The sequence below is a fragment of the Ascaphus truei genome, chromosome 3, assembly GCF_040206685.1.
Source record: "Ascaphus truei isolate aAscTru1 chromosome 3, aAscTru1.hap1, whole genome shotgun sequence".
Classification (NCBI taxonomy): Eukaryota; Metazoa; Chordata; class Amphibia; order Anura; family Ascaphidae; genus Ascaphus; species Ascaphus truei.
In genome coordinates, this window is record NC_134485.1 from 426,441,992 (window position 1) to 426,456,803 (window position 14,812).

Genomic DNA, 14,812 nt, shown 5'->3' on the forward strand with positions numbered 1-14,812 from the left:
CAAAGACTGAAAGAGAGAAGGAATGGAACAGAGAGCGAAAGAGAGAAGGAATGGGACAGAGAGCAAAAGAGAGAAGGAATGGAACAGAGAGCGAAAGAGAAGGAATGGAACAGCGAGTGAAAGAGAGAAGGAATGGAACAGAGAGCGAAAGAGAGAAGGAATGGAACAGAGAGCGAAAGAGAGAAGGAATGGAACAGCGAGTGAAAGAGAGAAGGAATGGAACAGCGAGTGAAAGAGAGAAGGAATGGAACAACGAGTGAAAGAGAAGGAATGGAACAGAGAGCGAAAGAGAGACGGAATGGAACAGAGAGCGAAAGAGAGACGGAATGGAACAGAGAGTGAAAGAGAGAAGGAATGGAACAGAGAGTGAAAGAGAGAAGGAATGGAACAGAGAGTGAAAGAGAGACGGAATGGAACAGAGAATGAAAGAGAAAAGGAATGGAACAGAGAGTGAGAGAGAGACGGAATGGAACAGAGAGCGAAAGAGAGAAGGAATGGAACAGAGAGGGAAAGAGAGAAGGAATGGAACAGAGAGTGAAAGAGAGAAGGAATGGAACAGCGAGTGAAAGAGAGAAGGAATGGAACAGAGTGAAAGAGAGACAGAATGAAACAGCGAGTGAGAGAGAGAAGGAATGGAACAGAGAGAGAAAGGGAGAAGAAAGAGAAAGAAAGGAGCAGATATAAAAGGAGAAAAAGATGAAAAGGCAAGAGGGGGAGGAAATGAATAAAGGCTGAAGGGCAGAAATAGAGGGAATAATCCTGTAGAGCTAAAGAGATGGAAGAAATGATACCTAGTTACTCATACACGCCCACATACAAATTTACATACGTGAGATCAGGAAGTACTGGCTGAAATCCTCTATGTAAACACGTTATCAAAGTCATACAAAACCAGCCAAATAGCACAATAAAAAAACAGAACACTTATTCTAAAGAGAAAAGAAATACTGTATTCATGCAATGTTGTGTGGGGACCTCCACCCCCCTTTTGTGCCGTTTCATTAATCACATGCAACGATGCACAACACGAGAATTATTTCCGAACCCGACACGTTTTTGGGACGAGGGGCCCACCTTCTTCTCGATGTTCGACAGGAAATCCTTCAAGACGGAGAGTTTGATGACCAGGCTCTCCAGCTCTTGCTCCCCAGCCTGACTGGCGGCCTGAAACGAGTAGGGGAGAGGGGTTGACAAGGGAAGGAGAGGACTGCCCGAGAACATATAAAGTTCTGTGTGCGCGCGGGATCCGGGAAGGACAGATCCCTGGGGCTGGGAGTCATACCCCCTTAGGGAGGATTAGGTTTCTTCCCCTATAAGCAGTGGCAGCGTAATGGTTACTTTTATTATTATCGTTCATTTGTAAAGCACCAACACATTCCGCAGCGCGGTACAATGGGGGTGCAGAGATTTGATAATTACATAAACAGTTACATGCAAAGAAGGACAGACATGCACAGACAGATACAGAGAGGTAAGAAGGGCGCTGCTCGTGGGAGCTCGCACTCTAGAGGGACAATGTCGAAACAGAAAGGTAAAGTAGCTCATTGTGGAGTATACATCAGGGTGGAGTATGGTGCAGATCGACAGCTGATCCCATTAAGGTTTGAGGGTGGGGATGTTACGGGGCCTTATGTAGCGTGGAGATTGGTCCTGCTGCATAGCTGGTCCCAATGAGGTTGGGGGGGGAGTTGGATGGTTAGGGTGCTGGTCTTAAATACACACTTTGTGAGTTTCATACCAGACCGGGTCACTTTCAGTTTCTTATTTATTTGAACATCCCATAAAGCATCTTATTAAAAAACTGAATGTTTTACAAAAATAAATAAAAAAGAAGGGGGTGGGGGGGGGGTGAGATCTGCTCTTCATTACACTCATCCCTCCTCAATATACTTCATCGCTGTCAGGTGGAGGTAACACATTCTGGTGATGCCAAGCGGTTATCTCTATCGGTTCCTCGATTTTGAACTTAGAAGCAACGCCATCCCACATTTCCCCACACAAGGTATGAACCTGGAGGGGTCAGCAGCAGAAGAGCCGTCGCCAAATGTCACATCCTTACCTGCTGGAGAAGCTTGGACACCATGGGAGAGCTTTGTTGGTCGAAGATCTTGGAGAGAATCTCCAGCCCTGATAACACTTTATCTACCTCCCTGCGAGAAGGACACGGGACAAACAGTGGACAGCTGAAACTCACCCCCGTTGTCACATGTAATACAGAGGTTAAACTGCAAACAGGGATTCTGGGTAATGCCATGCAAGTGAGCACACACACCCTTCCATTTTGAACACGCGTATGTGCCCTAGAGCAGAGGTGGCCAACTCCAGATCTCAAGGGCCACCAACAGGTCAGGTTTTCAGGATATCCCTGCTTCAGCCCAGGTGGCTCAATCAGTGGCTTAGTCATAATGAGTGAGCCACTGATTGAGCCACCTGTGCTGAAGCAGGGATATCCTTCAAACCTGACCTGTTGGTGGCCCTTGAGGACTGGAGTTGCCCACCCCTGGCCTGGAGAATTTGCCCGCCACGTTACAAATTAAATGCCAGGCAAATCCTCTTGTTTAAGAAAATGACAGACACCGCTCAATGCCATTAGTTCCGGTTTTGCAGATGAGCATTTCCTCACATCTGCACGATTACTTGGGGGGGTGCTCGATTCACCCGATCATTGCCAAACGGGACAGCAATGGATTCCCTTGCCTCAAATTTAGAGATTAACTCTGTAGCTCGCCCCCTCCCCACTGTCCAAGTAAGCAGGTTTTCTTTTCACGCAGCTGGTTGCGACAGGTTCAATGCCAGGACCAGCCTTCCTCTAATTATAGAGGTAAATAAGGATTTTAATCAGTTAGTGCTAGGACCTGCGATATTATGGTCATGCCTTGAAAGTGGCTCGCAGGCTTTAAACGCTTTGGCCAAAGGGTTAACTAGCCTCCAATACCTGACCAGTCTCTCCTCCTGTATCTCACTATGCCCTCCCTATTTCTTCTTACTGTTTCCTCGCTCCTTTGTGAACATCCCTGTTCTCTCCAACATCCCCACTCCCCACTGCACCATTATTTATACACCTCTCTCCCAACAACTTCTTTACCCCTCAATAAAAAACACCCCCACAAATCCTCTATTCACACCCTCTATCTATTCCTTCCTGCTGCTGGGGATCTCCCCTAAGACTGAACCCAGACATACACACCTGATCTCACCCACGCCTCCCTGCCATCTCTTCCCCTGTAAATGGTGTTAGCCTTTTCATTTAACACTGACTAACCTTAAAACTCGCCCCACAAAGCATCCCTATAGCCTACATTCATGGCTACAGTCCCACAGTCACTTATACCACCCATTGTGGCCAAGCACACCATCTACAGCACTTACTCCCTCACCTGCTCTCTCTGCAAGTTTCCCCACAAACCTCTTAGATTGTAAGCTCTTCGGGGCAGGGATTTCCTTTCCTATTGTCTGATTTTTGCTGCATTTATTGTATTATTATAATTCCCCGTACTGTATTCTTTGTGAAGCGCTGAGTCCACTTTTGGCGCTATATAAATAAAGACATACAATACAAATGACCCTTTTTTCAAGAGATATATAGGTATTTCACAGTGTATTTTTGTCACATTGGATGTTGCTCTGGACTTCTTTGTTTCTTGTTTTAACTCTGTAGAAGGCAAAATTGCCTCTCTAAATCCCTGGGTTTTGGGGGGGGGAGGGGGGGTTTACACATTGCCTTTATTTCCATGTTCACCCTTTCATGGTAAAATCGCAGAGTAATTATCCCCAATGTAGTCAAATTGATGCAGAAATAACCACATTATTTTGTGGACACTCAATCCCTTTCTCTCTGGCAGACAGGGACGCGCTGAGGTTTTGGGTTTCCGTAAAACTTGCTGTTATGAGTGTTGTAAGACGGCCATATTTTGTGTCACCCGCAGGTGAGCATGAACGGCCACCAAAGGCGGCCATGTTTTAACCACGCAGTTGGCCAAGAGTTTTGTAGCCAAAGCCATTTCATGTTTTTCCCACCCACTGGCGCCCACCTTCCTCCCCCACCTGCAGGCGGCAATATTGTCCCTGGCTGCCATGTTTTATTTACCCGTGCAGCCTTTTGCAGGAGGTGACCAGCGTTTTGTTGAGGTGAGGCAGGCTGGTGGCGCCGGTCTTCACGGCCTCCAGATCCAACGCGTAGTTTCCCTTTAGGTACTCGTGAGACACGGTGGTCAGCCCGTTGGTGGAGCTGAGAGAGTAGGGAGCAGGAAGTCAGGACAGAGAATAAGGCACAATGTGTCGATATACGGGAACGGACAAAGCAGAAATGGGCCCTTCATCCCAACCTCTTCCCGGCCAGAGGGGACCAAAACACACAGGGGAGGCCAACGCCAGTCCTGTAGGGCCACCAGCAGTCCAGGTATTAGGGATATCCCTGCTTCAGCACGGGTGGCTCATCAGCGGCTCAGTCGTAGTGTAGGGGATTATGTTGGCGAGTGGCTACAACGATGGTAATTAAGTGTAACCTGTGATTGAGCGACAGGTATCAGTAGTTCCAGGTGCACCCGTAGCACCTGCTTTTGTGCCTCCACCAGCTCCTCCCATATTTGCACCGTTTGGTGACCAGCAGCAAATACAAAGCATCTCCGAGGGGTCACATCCCACGCCACGAGCAGCCGGGAGCCGGGAGCAACAGAGAAGCTTGGGAGGGAATTCCCAAAGAAGCCTGAGGTCTGTGGTTCAGAGATAGTATTATAGTTAATTGTGTCAGTATATTGTATCTCTCACGGGTCCACCTTCCTGCATATATTACACACGAGGCTCTGTCAGCTGCACGGTCAGCACACGTACCTCCAGCTTCAAATCCCTGCGGCACTCTGCGGGCTCACGGAAATATATCCCTTTCCTCCTTCACTCGCTCTCTACATCTCACCGCTGGTATTCATACTAGAATACTACTCTGGGTATGGGGTATGGGTTATGGGGCTACGGCCGCAGTGGTCACGTCTGCACGCGCGCCGGAGTGCCAGGTGGCGCGCGCACCTGTCTCAGCCGCGACCTGTGGTCTGCGGCTGTGCTTGGAGTGGAGAGCAGGGGATCCGACAGGCGGGAGGGTGAGGGTGGGGCGTGGATGGGGCACCACCATGACGTCACACGGCTGGTTTGCCCTCATTGGCTGAACCGCCGCCGTGATGTCGCTAATGCTCGGCTGCTGCGCCAAAAGAAAAAAATACTTGTCTTTTGGCCAAGGCAGCTGCGCATCGCGGCTCGAGCGCGTCTGCGCTGCAGCGGCCACTGGGGACCAGGCCTTCTTCTCACCAGTGACTCTCAGATGCCAGAGGCTCGCCAATATCTAGCCAACTTCATAGCAGACATGATCACAACTGAGTGTGACAGTAACAAAAGAATACAAACAACTATCCAATTATCCCCCAAGCTAGAAAAGAGATAACAAATATCAAAAGGGACGGACACAGAAACACGGATACCAGTCGCTCAATCACAGGTTACACTTAATTAATTACCATTGTTGTAGCCACTCACCAATATAATCCCCTACCACTATCTGCTCCGGCAACCCGGCTATTCCAGCTGTCCTGGGCGGTGACTCCTTCTACCAAATCCTCCAAACCAGGCACTAAGGACAGAAGCTCTAACTAAATATACAGTTCCTTCGAAGGAATTATCTGTCCTGCGTATTACAACGTCACTCTTCCTCATAGGCTGCTCCCGAACTATTTTTAGCCCGATTATCACTATAATTATCACGTCGGTCGACGTCACACTCAGGGTTTATGTTTTTTTATTCTACTCTCAGAATAACGTGAGCACTGTTGTACGTCTCCTATATTTTTAATTAAATATCAATTAAAATGAATTTTAGATTGATCTACAGCTCCCACGGTGTGCGCAATATACGATCTCTCCATCTGCGGGGTCCCCTACAGAATCCCTTTTTATTTGTTGCAAGCTTTACCCAAACTCTTGGGGTCAATCAAAAAAATCTACGGGTAAATTGTTTTTGTTTGTAAAAGTAGTTATGAAGTCATCGGGAACCCAGCGGGTAAGGATAAGAAGAGGATATGCGGGAATGCAACCGAGACGCAGAAAAGCAAGGCATCATCCCCTTCTGGCAGGGCACCGAGGGATGCGGGTAGAGCTTAGGGGCGCAGGGGAGGAGGGAGCGGGGCTTGTAGAACGCTGTTCAGCTACAATGGGTGTTCCGGCTGCGGGAGGATGGGCCCGTAACAGTGGCGGGTCCCGGTACAACGGAACCGGCAGCGCATATAGCATTCTGCCCCTGCCACCCACCACCCTGAGTCTGAAGATAGAAAGAAGGGAGAATAAACAGCGCCGGCGCGGATCTTCCTAGTGCATTTATTCCGGTGACTCCGCGTTTCGGGCCAGCAAGCCTTGAGAAAGGTCCCATCGCCGGAGAGAAACGTCGCTTCGCCTGAATAAACGCGCTCAAGAGATCCGTGCCAGTGCTGGTTCTGAACATCCGGGCACCGCAGGCACCTCCGCGGCAGGGTGAGAAGAGAGCGGCGAGGGCGCCGATCTTTGGTTAATGATAGGAAGCGGGTGCGGCCCAGAAGCAGGAAGGTGACACGGGGACAGTACCTCTCTATGGTGCCGTCCTGCCCGCAGGGTACCAAGCTCTGACCTGTGCTGCCCCCCGAGAAACTGGCAGAGGCGGAGCGAGGGGGCAGCGGAGGCTTCTCATCTTCCCCATCTGAAAGAGAACAGGGTGCATGTCAGCAATCTGTTATTAAAGCCCCCAGACCCCCTTATTAAAGCCCCCAGACCCCCTTATTAAAGCCCCCAGACTCCCTTATTAAAGCCCCCAGACCCCCTTATTAAAGCCCCCAGGCTCCCCTTATTAAAGCCCCCAGACTCCCTTATTAAAGCCCCCAGACCCCCTTATTAAAGCCCCCAGACTCCCTTATTAAAGCCCCCAGACCCCCTTATTAAAGCCCCCAGACCCCCCTTATTAAAGCCCCCAGACGCCCTTATTAAAGCCCCCAGACCCCCTTATTAAAGCCCCCAGACCCCCCTTATTAAAGCCCCCAGACTCCCTTATTAAAGCCCCCAGACTCCCTTATTAAAGCCCCCAGACTCCCTTATTAAAGCCCCCAGACGCCCTTATTAAAGCCCCAGACGCCCTTATTAAAGCCCCAGACTCCGGTGCTGCCACACGCGTTACATGCCCACACTGGAATGTGCACGGCTGTTGAACACGCGAATGGGCGCTTAGATTTATTTATGCAGCGCCAACAACGTATGCGGCGCATTACCACTTAAATATTAAGAGTCAACACGAATTCTAGGATATTAAACGCACAAGTCACGGGACAACGGCTATCTTTTTATTGCAACGTTGCAGGGGCGGCCAACTCCAGTCCTCAAGGGCCACCAACAGGTCAGCTTTTCAGGATATCCCTGCTTCAGCACAGGGCTGAAGCTCAGTCTTTGACTGAGCCTCCTGGGCTGAAGCTGGGATAAAAAATGTTTAAAAACGGCGCTAAAAATGATGAAGTGAAATGCAGCTCTTAAACCCCAATATAATTTACCTCTAAAGTCTCAACATAATGCAGACAAAAAAATAAGCGGAGCGCTAATCACAGTAAATGGTTAAATTAAAGTGCTGGTGTAAAACACACCGTGCAAAGTGCTAGTGACTGCGTACAATGTGCAAAATCGGTATGAAAGTGCTTTAGGGACAGGACTTGGCTATCACTCAGTAAGTGCACAATCTATAATAAAAGTGCCGATACAATGTGTAGTATGTAACAGGTGAATAATAAACCGTTCACTGCTGGGCAGATCGTCCTTTCCCGTGGATAGCAATAAAACTCTATCTGCCTCCAAAGATCATGGTGGAGAAAGAAGAAAAGAACGAATCCAGGTTTAAGTGAAATGTGTTATTATAAAAGCAGCTTCAAATGTAAACTTCCATGCAAGCTTAAAGCATCGACACGGTAACGGTATCTTTCTGGGGCTGCCTAACCATTGTATCTCCTGAAGGACACACGGAGAGCAGAGATGTTCCAGAGAAAACCAGGACAGCTCGGGGATTTCACTGAAAGCACACGCGGAAGCCACAACCTCTTGTGCGGCCCAGAACAGTGGGGAGTGGGAGCAGGACAGAGACTTTCAGAAGACTGCTCTAGAACACAGAACCGGGCTGCAGAACCTGAAGGGGGCAGTCATGCAGCAATTCCTGCGGTTCCCAGCTCCAGTGACCCCGGCAGTTGCCATTGTGGGCAATTCAGAAAGGGAACTAAATGGCCACCAACACAAAGCTGCAACGGGTACCTCCCCACGATGAAGAGGTTTTGTATAAGCCACGGAAGTGAAGCAAACCCCGGCGGCCATATTTTTCTCCCACGTAAGAATTACTGCCCAAACCACCAAAAATCGAAATACCTGGTTAACGCCGGGGGGGGGGGGGGGGGTGAGGGGGTTCCCAAAAGTTTAACATAGAATGGTTCATATATATGCACTGCATGTTTGAAAATAAATGGTTTGCGGTTTCCAGAGGAACGTACTGAGCTTAAGAATATGGATTAACAAGCGGTATCATTACCGCACAGCGGCACAACATTAATAAACAATCTTTTTTCCCACTAAAAGGGTGGTGGATGCATGGATCGGGCTCCCGGCAGACGTTGCTGCCCACTGAAGGCAGAATTCCACCGCACAGCTTGTGTTTGGTAGGCAGTACGGAGGCATGTGATGAACGGACCAGCCCTGCTGGTACTGGGCCAGACTCTGATGGGGCAGTCGGTGTGGCCGACCCCACGACACTGTACGTACCCGAGTAGTCCCGGTCCTCCGCCACGTCCTTCTCCCTCTCCACGGGGTACAGCAGCGTGGAGACCATGCCCTGGTTGGGCTGCAGGTACAGGGCGATCAGGTCGCCCAGCGTCTTGAAGCGTCGCACCTGGACGCCCTGAGAAGTCTGGGGGGGGGGGAGATTGGGAGAGCGTCACTAGAGGCTGGACACACGAAGAGACCGCTCATAACGGGAGAGCGTCACCGGAGGCCGGACACACGAAGAGACCGTTGATAACCCGCCATGTTATTTATAGTAATAACAATCTATTAGAGATGGGGGGCTCAACTCCAGTCCTCAAGACCCTCCCTTCCCCCCAAAGGGTCAGGTTTTCAGGATATCCCTGCGTCAGCACAGGTGGCTCAATCAGTCCCTGCTTCAGCACAGGTGGCTCAATCAGTCCCAGCTTCAGCACAGGTGGCTCAATCAGTCCCAGCTTCAGCACAGGTGGCTCAATCAGTCCCAGCTTCAGCACAGGTGGCTCAACCAGTCCCACCTTCAGCACAGGTGGCTCAATCAATCCCAGCTTCAGCACAGGTGGCTCAACCAGTCCCTGCTTCAGCACAGGTGGCCCAATCAGTCCCTGCTACATCACAGGTGGCTCAATCAGAGGCTCAGTCTTTGACTGAGCCACCTGTGCTGCAGCTGGGATATCCTGAAAACCTGACCTGTTTGGGGGGGCCCTGGGACTGGAGTTGGGGACCCCTGCATTAGAGCACGAGCTCTCACACCTTCCCTTACGGCAGTCGTGCGCAAACCTTTCCCCCTGCGCACCCCTGCCTGCTCTCCCCTCCTCCCCCCTTACCTTGTCTCCGGCGTTCTGATGTTACAACGTCATGTGACCCACGGCGTTGCCATGGCGATGCGTCATCAGACACAAGGAATGGGACCTTACAGAGGCCTCGCGCGATCCCCGGCATTTAATTTAAATGATCTGCGGGAGAGCGTGGGGCCTCTGCAAGCGCCGCGCCCCCCCAGTTTGCGCACTTGCGCCTTATGGATTACTTATTTGTCAAAGCGGCAGTTTCACGGAGTGGGGGTTTGACAATCATATAAATAACATATCATATAAATAACAGATCATGGGAATAAGCGCTTCAGACATAAAAGTAACATTTCGGAAAAGGAGTCCCTGCTCCGAAGAGCTTACAATCTAATTGGTAGGTAGGTAGAACGTACAGAGACAGTAGGAGGGAATTCTGGTAAGTGCGTCTGCAGGGGGCCAAGCTTATGTATGAGGTGTAAAACTATCACTCATAGAGCTACTCATATGCTTCTTTAAGCAGGTGTGATTTAAGGTGAGTCTTAAAGGTGTATAGAGAGGGTGCTAGTCGGGTACTGAGGGGAAGGGCATTCCAGAGGTGTGGGGCAGTCAGTGAGAAAGGTTTAAGGCGGGAGAGGGCTTTAGATACAAAGGGGGTAGAAAGAAGACATCCTTGAGCAGAACGCAAGAGTCGGGATGGTGCATAGCGAGAAATTAGGGCTGAGCTGTAAGGAGGGGCAGAAGTGTGTAAAGACTTAAAAGTGAGGAGGAGAATTGAGTGTGAGATGCAGGATTTGATAGGAAGCCAGGAGAGGGATTTCAGCCGGGGAGATGCTGAGACAGATTTAGGAAAGAGTAGAGGGATTGTCTGAGCGAGGAAGCGCATGTCTGGGTAGGTGTCAGTCTGTGCGTGGCTGGGTACCTGAGTGTGTGGGTGAGTAGGTGTCAGTGTGTGCATGGCTGGGCACCTGAGTGTGTGGGCGAGTAGGTGTCAGTGTGTGCGTGGCTGGGTACCTGAGTGTGTGGGCGAGTAGGTGTCAGTGTGTGCGTGGCTGGGTACCTGAGTGTGTGGGTGAGTAGGTGTCAGTGTGTGCGTGGCTGGGCACCTGAGTGTGTGGGCGAGTAGGTGTCAGTGTGTGCGTGACTGGGTACCTGAGTGTGTGGGCGAGTAGGTGTCAGTGTGTGCGTGGCTGGGTACCTGAGTGTGTGGGCGAGTAGGTGTCAGTGTGTGCGTGGCTGGGCACCTGAGTGTGTGGGCGAGTAGGTGTCAGTGTGTGCGTGGCTGGGTACCTGAGTGTGTGGGTGAGTAGGTGTCAGTGTGTGCGTGGCTGGGTACCTGAGTGTGTGGGTGAGGATGTCTCAGTGTGTGCGTGGCTGGGCACCTGAGTGTGTGGGTGAGTACGTGTCAGTGTGCGCGTGGCAGGGTACCTGAGTGTGTGAGTGAGTAGGTGTCAGTCTGTGCATGGCTGGGTACCTGAGTGTGTGGGTGAGTACATGTCAGTGTGTGCGTGGCTGGGTACCTGAGTGTGTGGGTGAGCACGTGTCAGTGTGTGCGTGGCTGGGTACCTGAGTGTGTGGGTGAGTACGTGTGAGTGTGTGCGTGGCTGAGTACCTGAGTGTGTGGGTGAGTACGTGTCAGTGTGTGCGTGGCTGGGTACCTGAGTGTGTGGGTGAGTACGTGTCAGTGTGCGCGTGGCTGAGTACCTGAGTGTGTGGGTGAGTACGTGTCAGTGTGCGCGTGGCTGGGTACCTGAGTGTGTGTGTGAGGATGTCTCAGTGTGTGCGTAGGCTGTGTACTGGAGTCTGTGGGTGAGTATGTGTCAGTGTGTGTACAGCTGGGTACCTGAGTGTGTGGGTGAGTAGGTGTCAGTGTGTGCGTGGCTGGGCACCTGAGTGTGTGGGTGAGTACGTGTCAGTGTGCGCGTGGCTGGGTACCTGAGTGTGTGGGTGAGTAGGTATCAGTGTGTGCGTGGCTGGGTACCTGAGTGTGTGGGTGAGTACGTGTCAGTGTGTGTACAGCTGGGTACCTGAGTGTGTGGGTGAGTAGGTGTCAGTGTGCGCGTGGCTGGGTACCTGAGTGTGTGGGTGAGTACGTGTCAGTGTGCGCGTGGCTGGGTACCTGAGTGTGTGGGTGAGTAGGTGTCAGTGTGCGCGTGGCTGGGTACCTGAGTGTGTGGGTGAGTACATGTCAGTGTGTGCGTGGCTGGGTACCTGAGTGTGTGGGTGAGTACGTGTCAGTGTGCGCGTGGCTGGGTACCTGAGTGTGTGGGTGAGTAGGTGTCAGTGTGCGCGTGGCTGCGTACCTGAGTGTGTGCGTGAGTACGTGTCAGTGTGTGCGTGGCTGGGCACCTGAGTGTGTGGGTGAGTACGTGTCAGTGTGCGCGTGGCTGGGTACCTGAGTGTGTGGGTGAGTTGGTATCAGTGTGTGCGTGGCTGGGTACCTGAGTGTGTGGGTGAGTAGGTGTCAGTGTGTGCGTGGCTGGGCACCTGAGTGTGTGGGTGAGTAGGTATCAGTGTGTGCATGGCTGGGTACCTGAGTGTGTGGGTGAGTACGTGTCAGTGTGCGCGAAGGCTGTGTACCTGAGTGTGTGGGTGAGTAGGTATCAGTGTGCGCGTGGCTGGGTACCTGAGTGTGTGGGTGAGTAGGTATCAGTGTGCGCGTGGCTGGGTACCTGAGTGTGTGGGTGAGTACGTGTCAGTGTGTGCGTGGCTGGGCACCTGAGTGTGTGGGTGAGTTGGTATCAGTGTGTGCGTGGCTGGGCACCTGAGTGTGTGGGTGAGTTGGTGTCAGTGTGTGCGTGGCTGGGTACCTGAGTGTGTGGGTGAGTTGGTATCAGTGTGTGCGTGGCTGGGTACCTGAGTGTGTGGGTGAGTAGGTATCAGTGTGTGCGTGGCTGGGTACCTGAGTGTGTGGGTGAGTTGGTATCAGTGTGTGCGTGGCTGGGTACCTGAGTGTGTGGGTGAGTAGGTGTCAGTGTGTGCGTGGCTGGGCACCTGAGTGTGTGGGTGAGTTGGTATCAGTGTGTGCGTGGCTGGGCACCTGAGTGTGTGGGTGAGTACGTGTCAGTGTGTGCGTGGCTGGGCACCTGAGTGTGTGGGTGAGGATGTCTCAGTGTGTGCGTAGGCTGTGTACTGGAGTCTGTGGGTGAGTACGTGTCAGTGTGTGTACAGCTGGGTACCTGAGTGTGTGGGTGAGTACGTGTCAGTGTGCGCGTGGCTGGGTACCTGAGTGTGTGGGTGAGTACGTGTCAGTGTGCGCGTGGCTGGGTACCTGAGTGTGTGGGTGAGTAGGTGTCAGTGTGTGCGTGGCTGGGTACCTGAGTGTGTGGGTGAGTACGTGTCAGTGTGTGCGTGGCTGAGTACCTGAGTGTGTGGGTGAGGATGTCTCAGTGTGTGCGTAGGCTGTGTACTGGAGTCTGTGGGTGAGTACGTGTCAGTGTGTGTACAGCTGGGTACCTGAGTGTGTGGGTGAGTACGTGTCAGTGTGCGCGTGGCTGGGTACCTGAGTGTGTGGGTGAGTACGTGTCAGTGTGCGCGTGGCTGGGTACCTGAGTGTGTGGGTGAGTACGTGTCAGTGTGTGCGTGGCTGAGTACCTGAGTGTGTGGGTGAGGATGTCTCAGTGTGTGCGTAGGCTGTGTACTGGAGTCTGTGGGTGAGTACGTGTCAGTGTGCGCGTGGCTGGGTACCTGAGTGTGTGGGTGAGGATGTCTCAGTGTGTGCGTAGGCTGGGTACCTGAGTGTGTGGGTGAGTAGGTGTCAGTGTGCGCGTGGCTGGGTACCTGAGTGTGTGGGTGAGTACGTGTCAGTGTGTGCGTGGTGGGTACCTGAGTGTGTGGGTGAGTACGTGTCGGTGTGTGCGTGGCTGGGTACCTGAGTGTGTGGGTGAGTAGGTGTCAGTGTGTGTGTGGCTGGGCACCTGAGTGTGTGGGTGAGTAGCTGTCTGTCACTGATATAGCCACCTGTGCTGAAGCAGGGATATCCTGAAAACCTGACCTGTTGGTGGCCCTTGAGGACTAGAGTTGGTTACCCTTGCGCTCGTGCAACAAAGTTGCTAAATGACCAGCAAATGGGAATACAAAACCAGGACTGGCTCGTTGCAATGCTGCTGCCCGGGAGTTGGGGGGGGGGGTCCTGTGGGAGAGGTGTGCACCAGTGAATATGCCTGAGTGACAGTGTAGCAGCTGTGTGCGGCTTGTGCATAAGACCTCATTGTGCTGGGGCTCTGGGACGGGGGAGGACACACCTGTTTATCCAGCTGCCCCGCTGTCTAGACTGATGTTTGGATCCTACAGACACCAGCTGCTTCAAACCCTCAGAGCCGCCCGTCCCAATCCTTCCCAGAACCCCCTGCACCTCACGCCAGGGACCTTCCTGTAGCCTTTAAAGTGCCTATCTCGTCTAGCGCCCACTAAAGCCATGTAGAGCAGTACTAAGCATGGCCTAGGGATTTCTAAACACCCAGGAATGGCTGCTGTTAACTGGAGGGGCTGTTTTATTTGGGGGGGGGGCGCTGCAGGTGTTATCAATGGTATTTACCCCTTCACTTCTAGAGGGTCCAGAAACACAGCCAAGGGGTTAACGCAGTCCTCTGGACAGGCGGGAGGGGGAAAGAATAGTGACGTTGTACAGAAGTTTGGGAACATGTGCAAAGCAGCGGGAGAGAGGGCAGGAGGGAGAGCGGAGAGAGGGCAGGAGGGAGAGCGGAGAGAGGGCAGGAGGGAGAGCGGAGAGAGGTCAGGAGGGAGAGCGGAGAGAGGTCAGGAGGGAGAGCGGAGAGAGGTCAGGAGGGAGAGCGGAGAGAGGGCAGGAGGGAGAGCGGAGAGAGGGCAGTAGAAGGGCAGGTGAGAGGGCAGTAGAAGGGCAGGTGAGAGGGCAGTAGGAGAAGGGCATGAGAGAGGGCAGTAGAAGGGCGGGTGAGAGGGCAGTAGAAGGGCAGGTGAGTGGGCAGTAGGAGAAGGGCATAAGAGAGGGCAGTAGAAGGGCAGGTGAGTGGACAGTAGTAGGGCAGGTGAGTGGGCAGTAGGAGAAGGGCATAAGAGAGGGCAGTAGAAGGGCAGGTGAGTGGACAGTAGTAGGAGGGCAGGAGGGAGAGCAGGAGAGAGGGCAGTAGGAGGAGGGCAGGAGAGAGGGCAGTATGAGAAGGACAGGAGGGAGAGCAGGAGGAGGGCAGGAGTAGTAGTAGGAAAGCAGTAGAGAGGGCAGTAGTAGTAGGAAAGCAGTAGAGAGGGCAGTA

General features: G+C 52.4%; 1 protein-coding gene across 1 annotated transcript in view; it reads right to left on the bottom strand.

The window, feature by feature from the left end:
- Nucleotides 1–14,812, bottom strand: part of INPPL1 (inositol polyphosphate phosphatase like 1) — a 163,130-nt gene that overhangs the window by 89,395 nt on the left and 58,923 nt on the right. The window contains exons 3-7 of the mRNA XM_075592799.1: nt 8,797–8,941; nt 6,601–6,712; nt 4,088–4,228; nt 2,060–2,150; nt 1,075–1,164 (exon numbers count right to left, since the gene is read on the bottom strand). Coding sequence (XP_075448914.1) covers nt 1,075–1,164; nt 2,060–2,150; nt 4,088–4,228; nt 6,601–6,712; nt 8,797–8,941 — 579 coding nt within the window. The remainder of the gene's footprint in view (nt 1–1,074; nt 1,165–2,059; nt 2,151–4,087; nt 4,229–6,600; nt 6,713–8,796; nt 8,942–14,812) is intronic.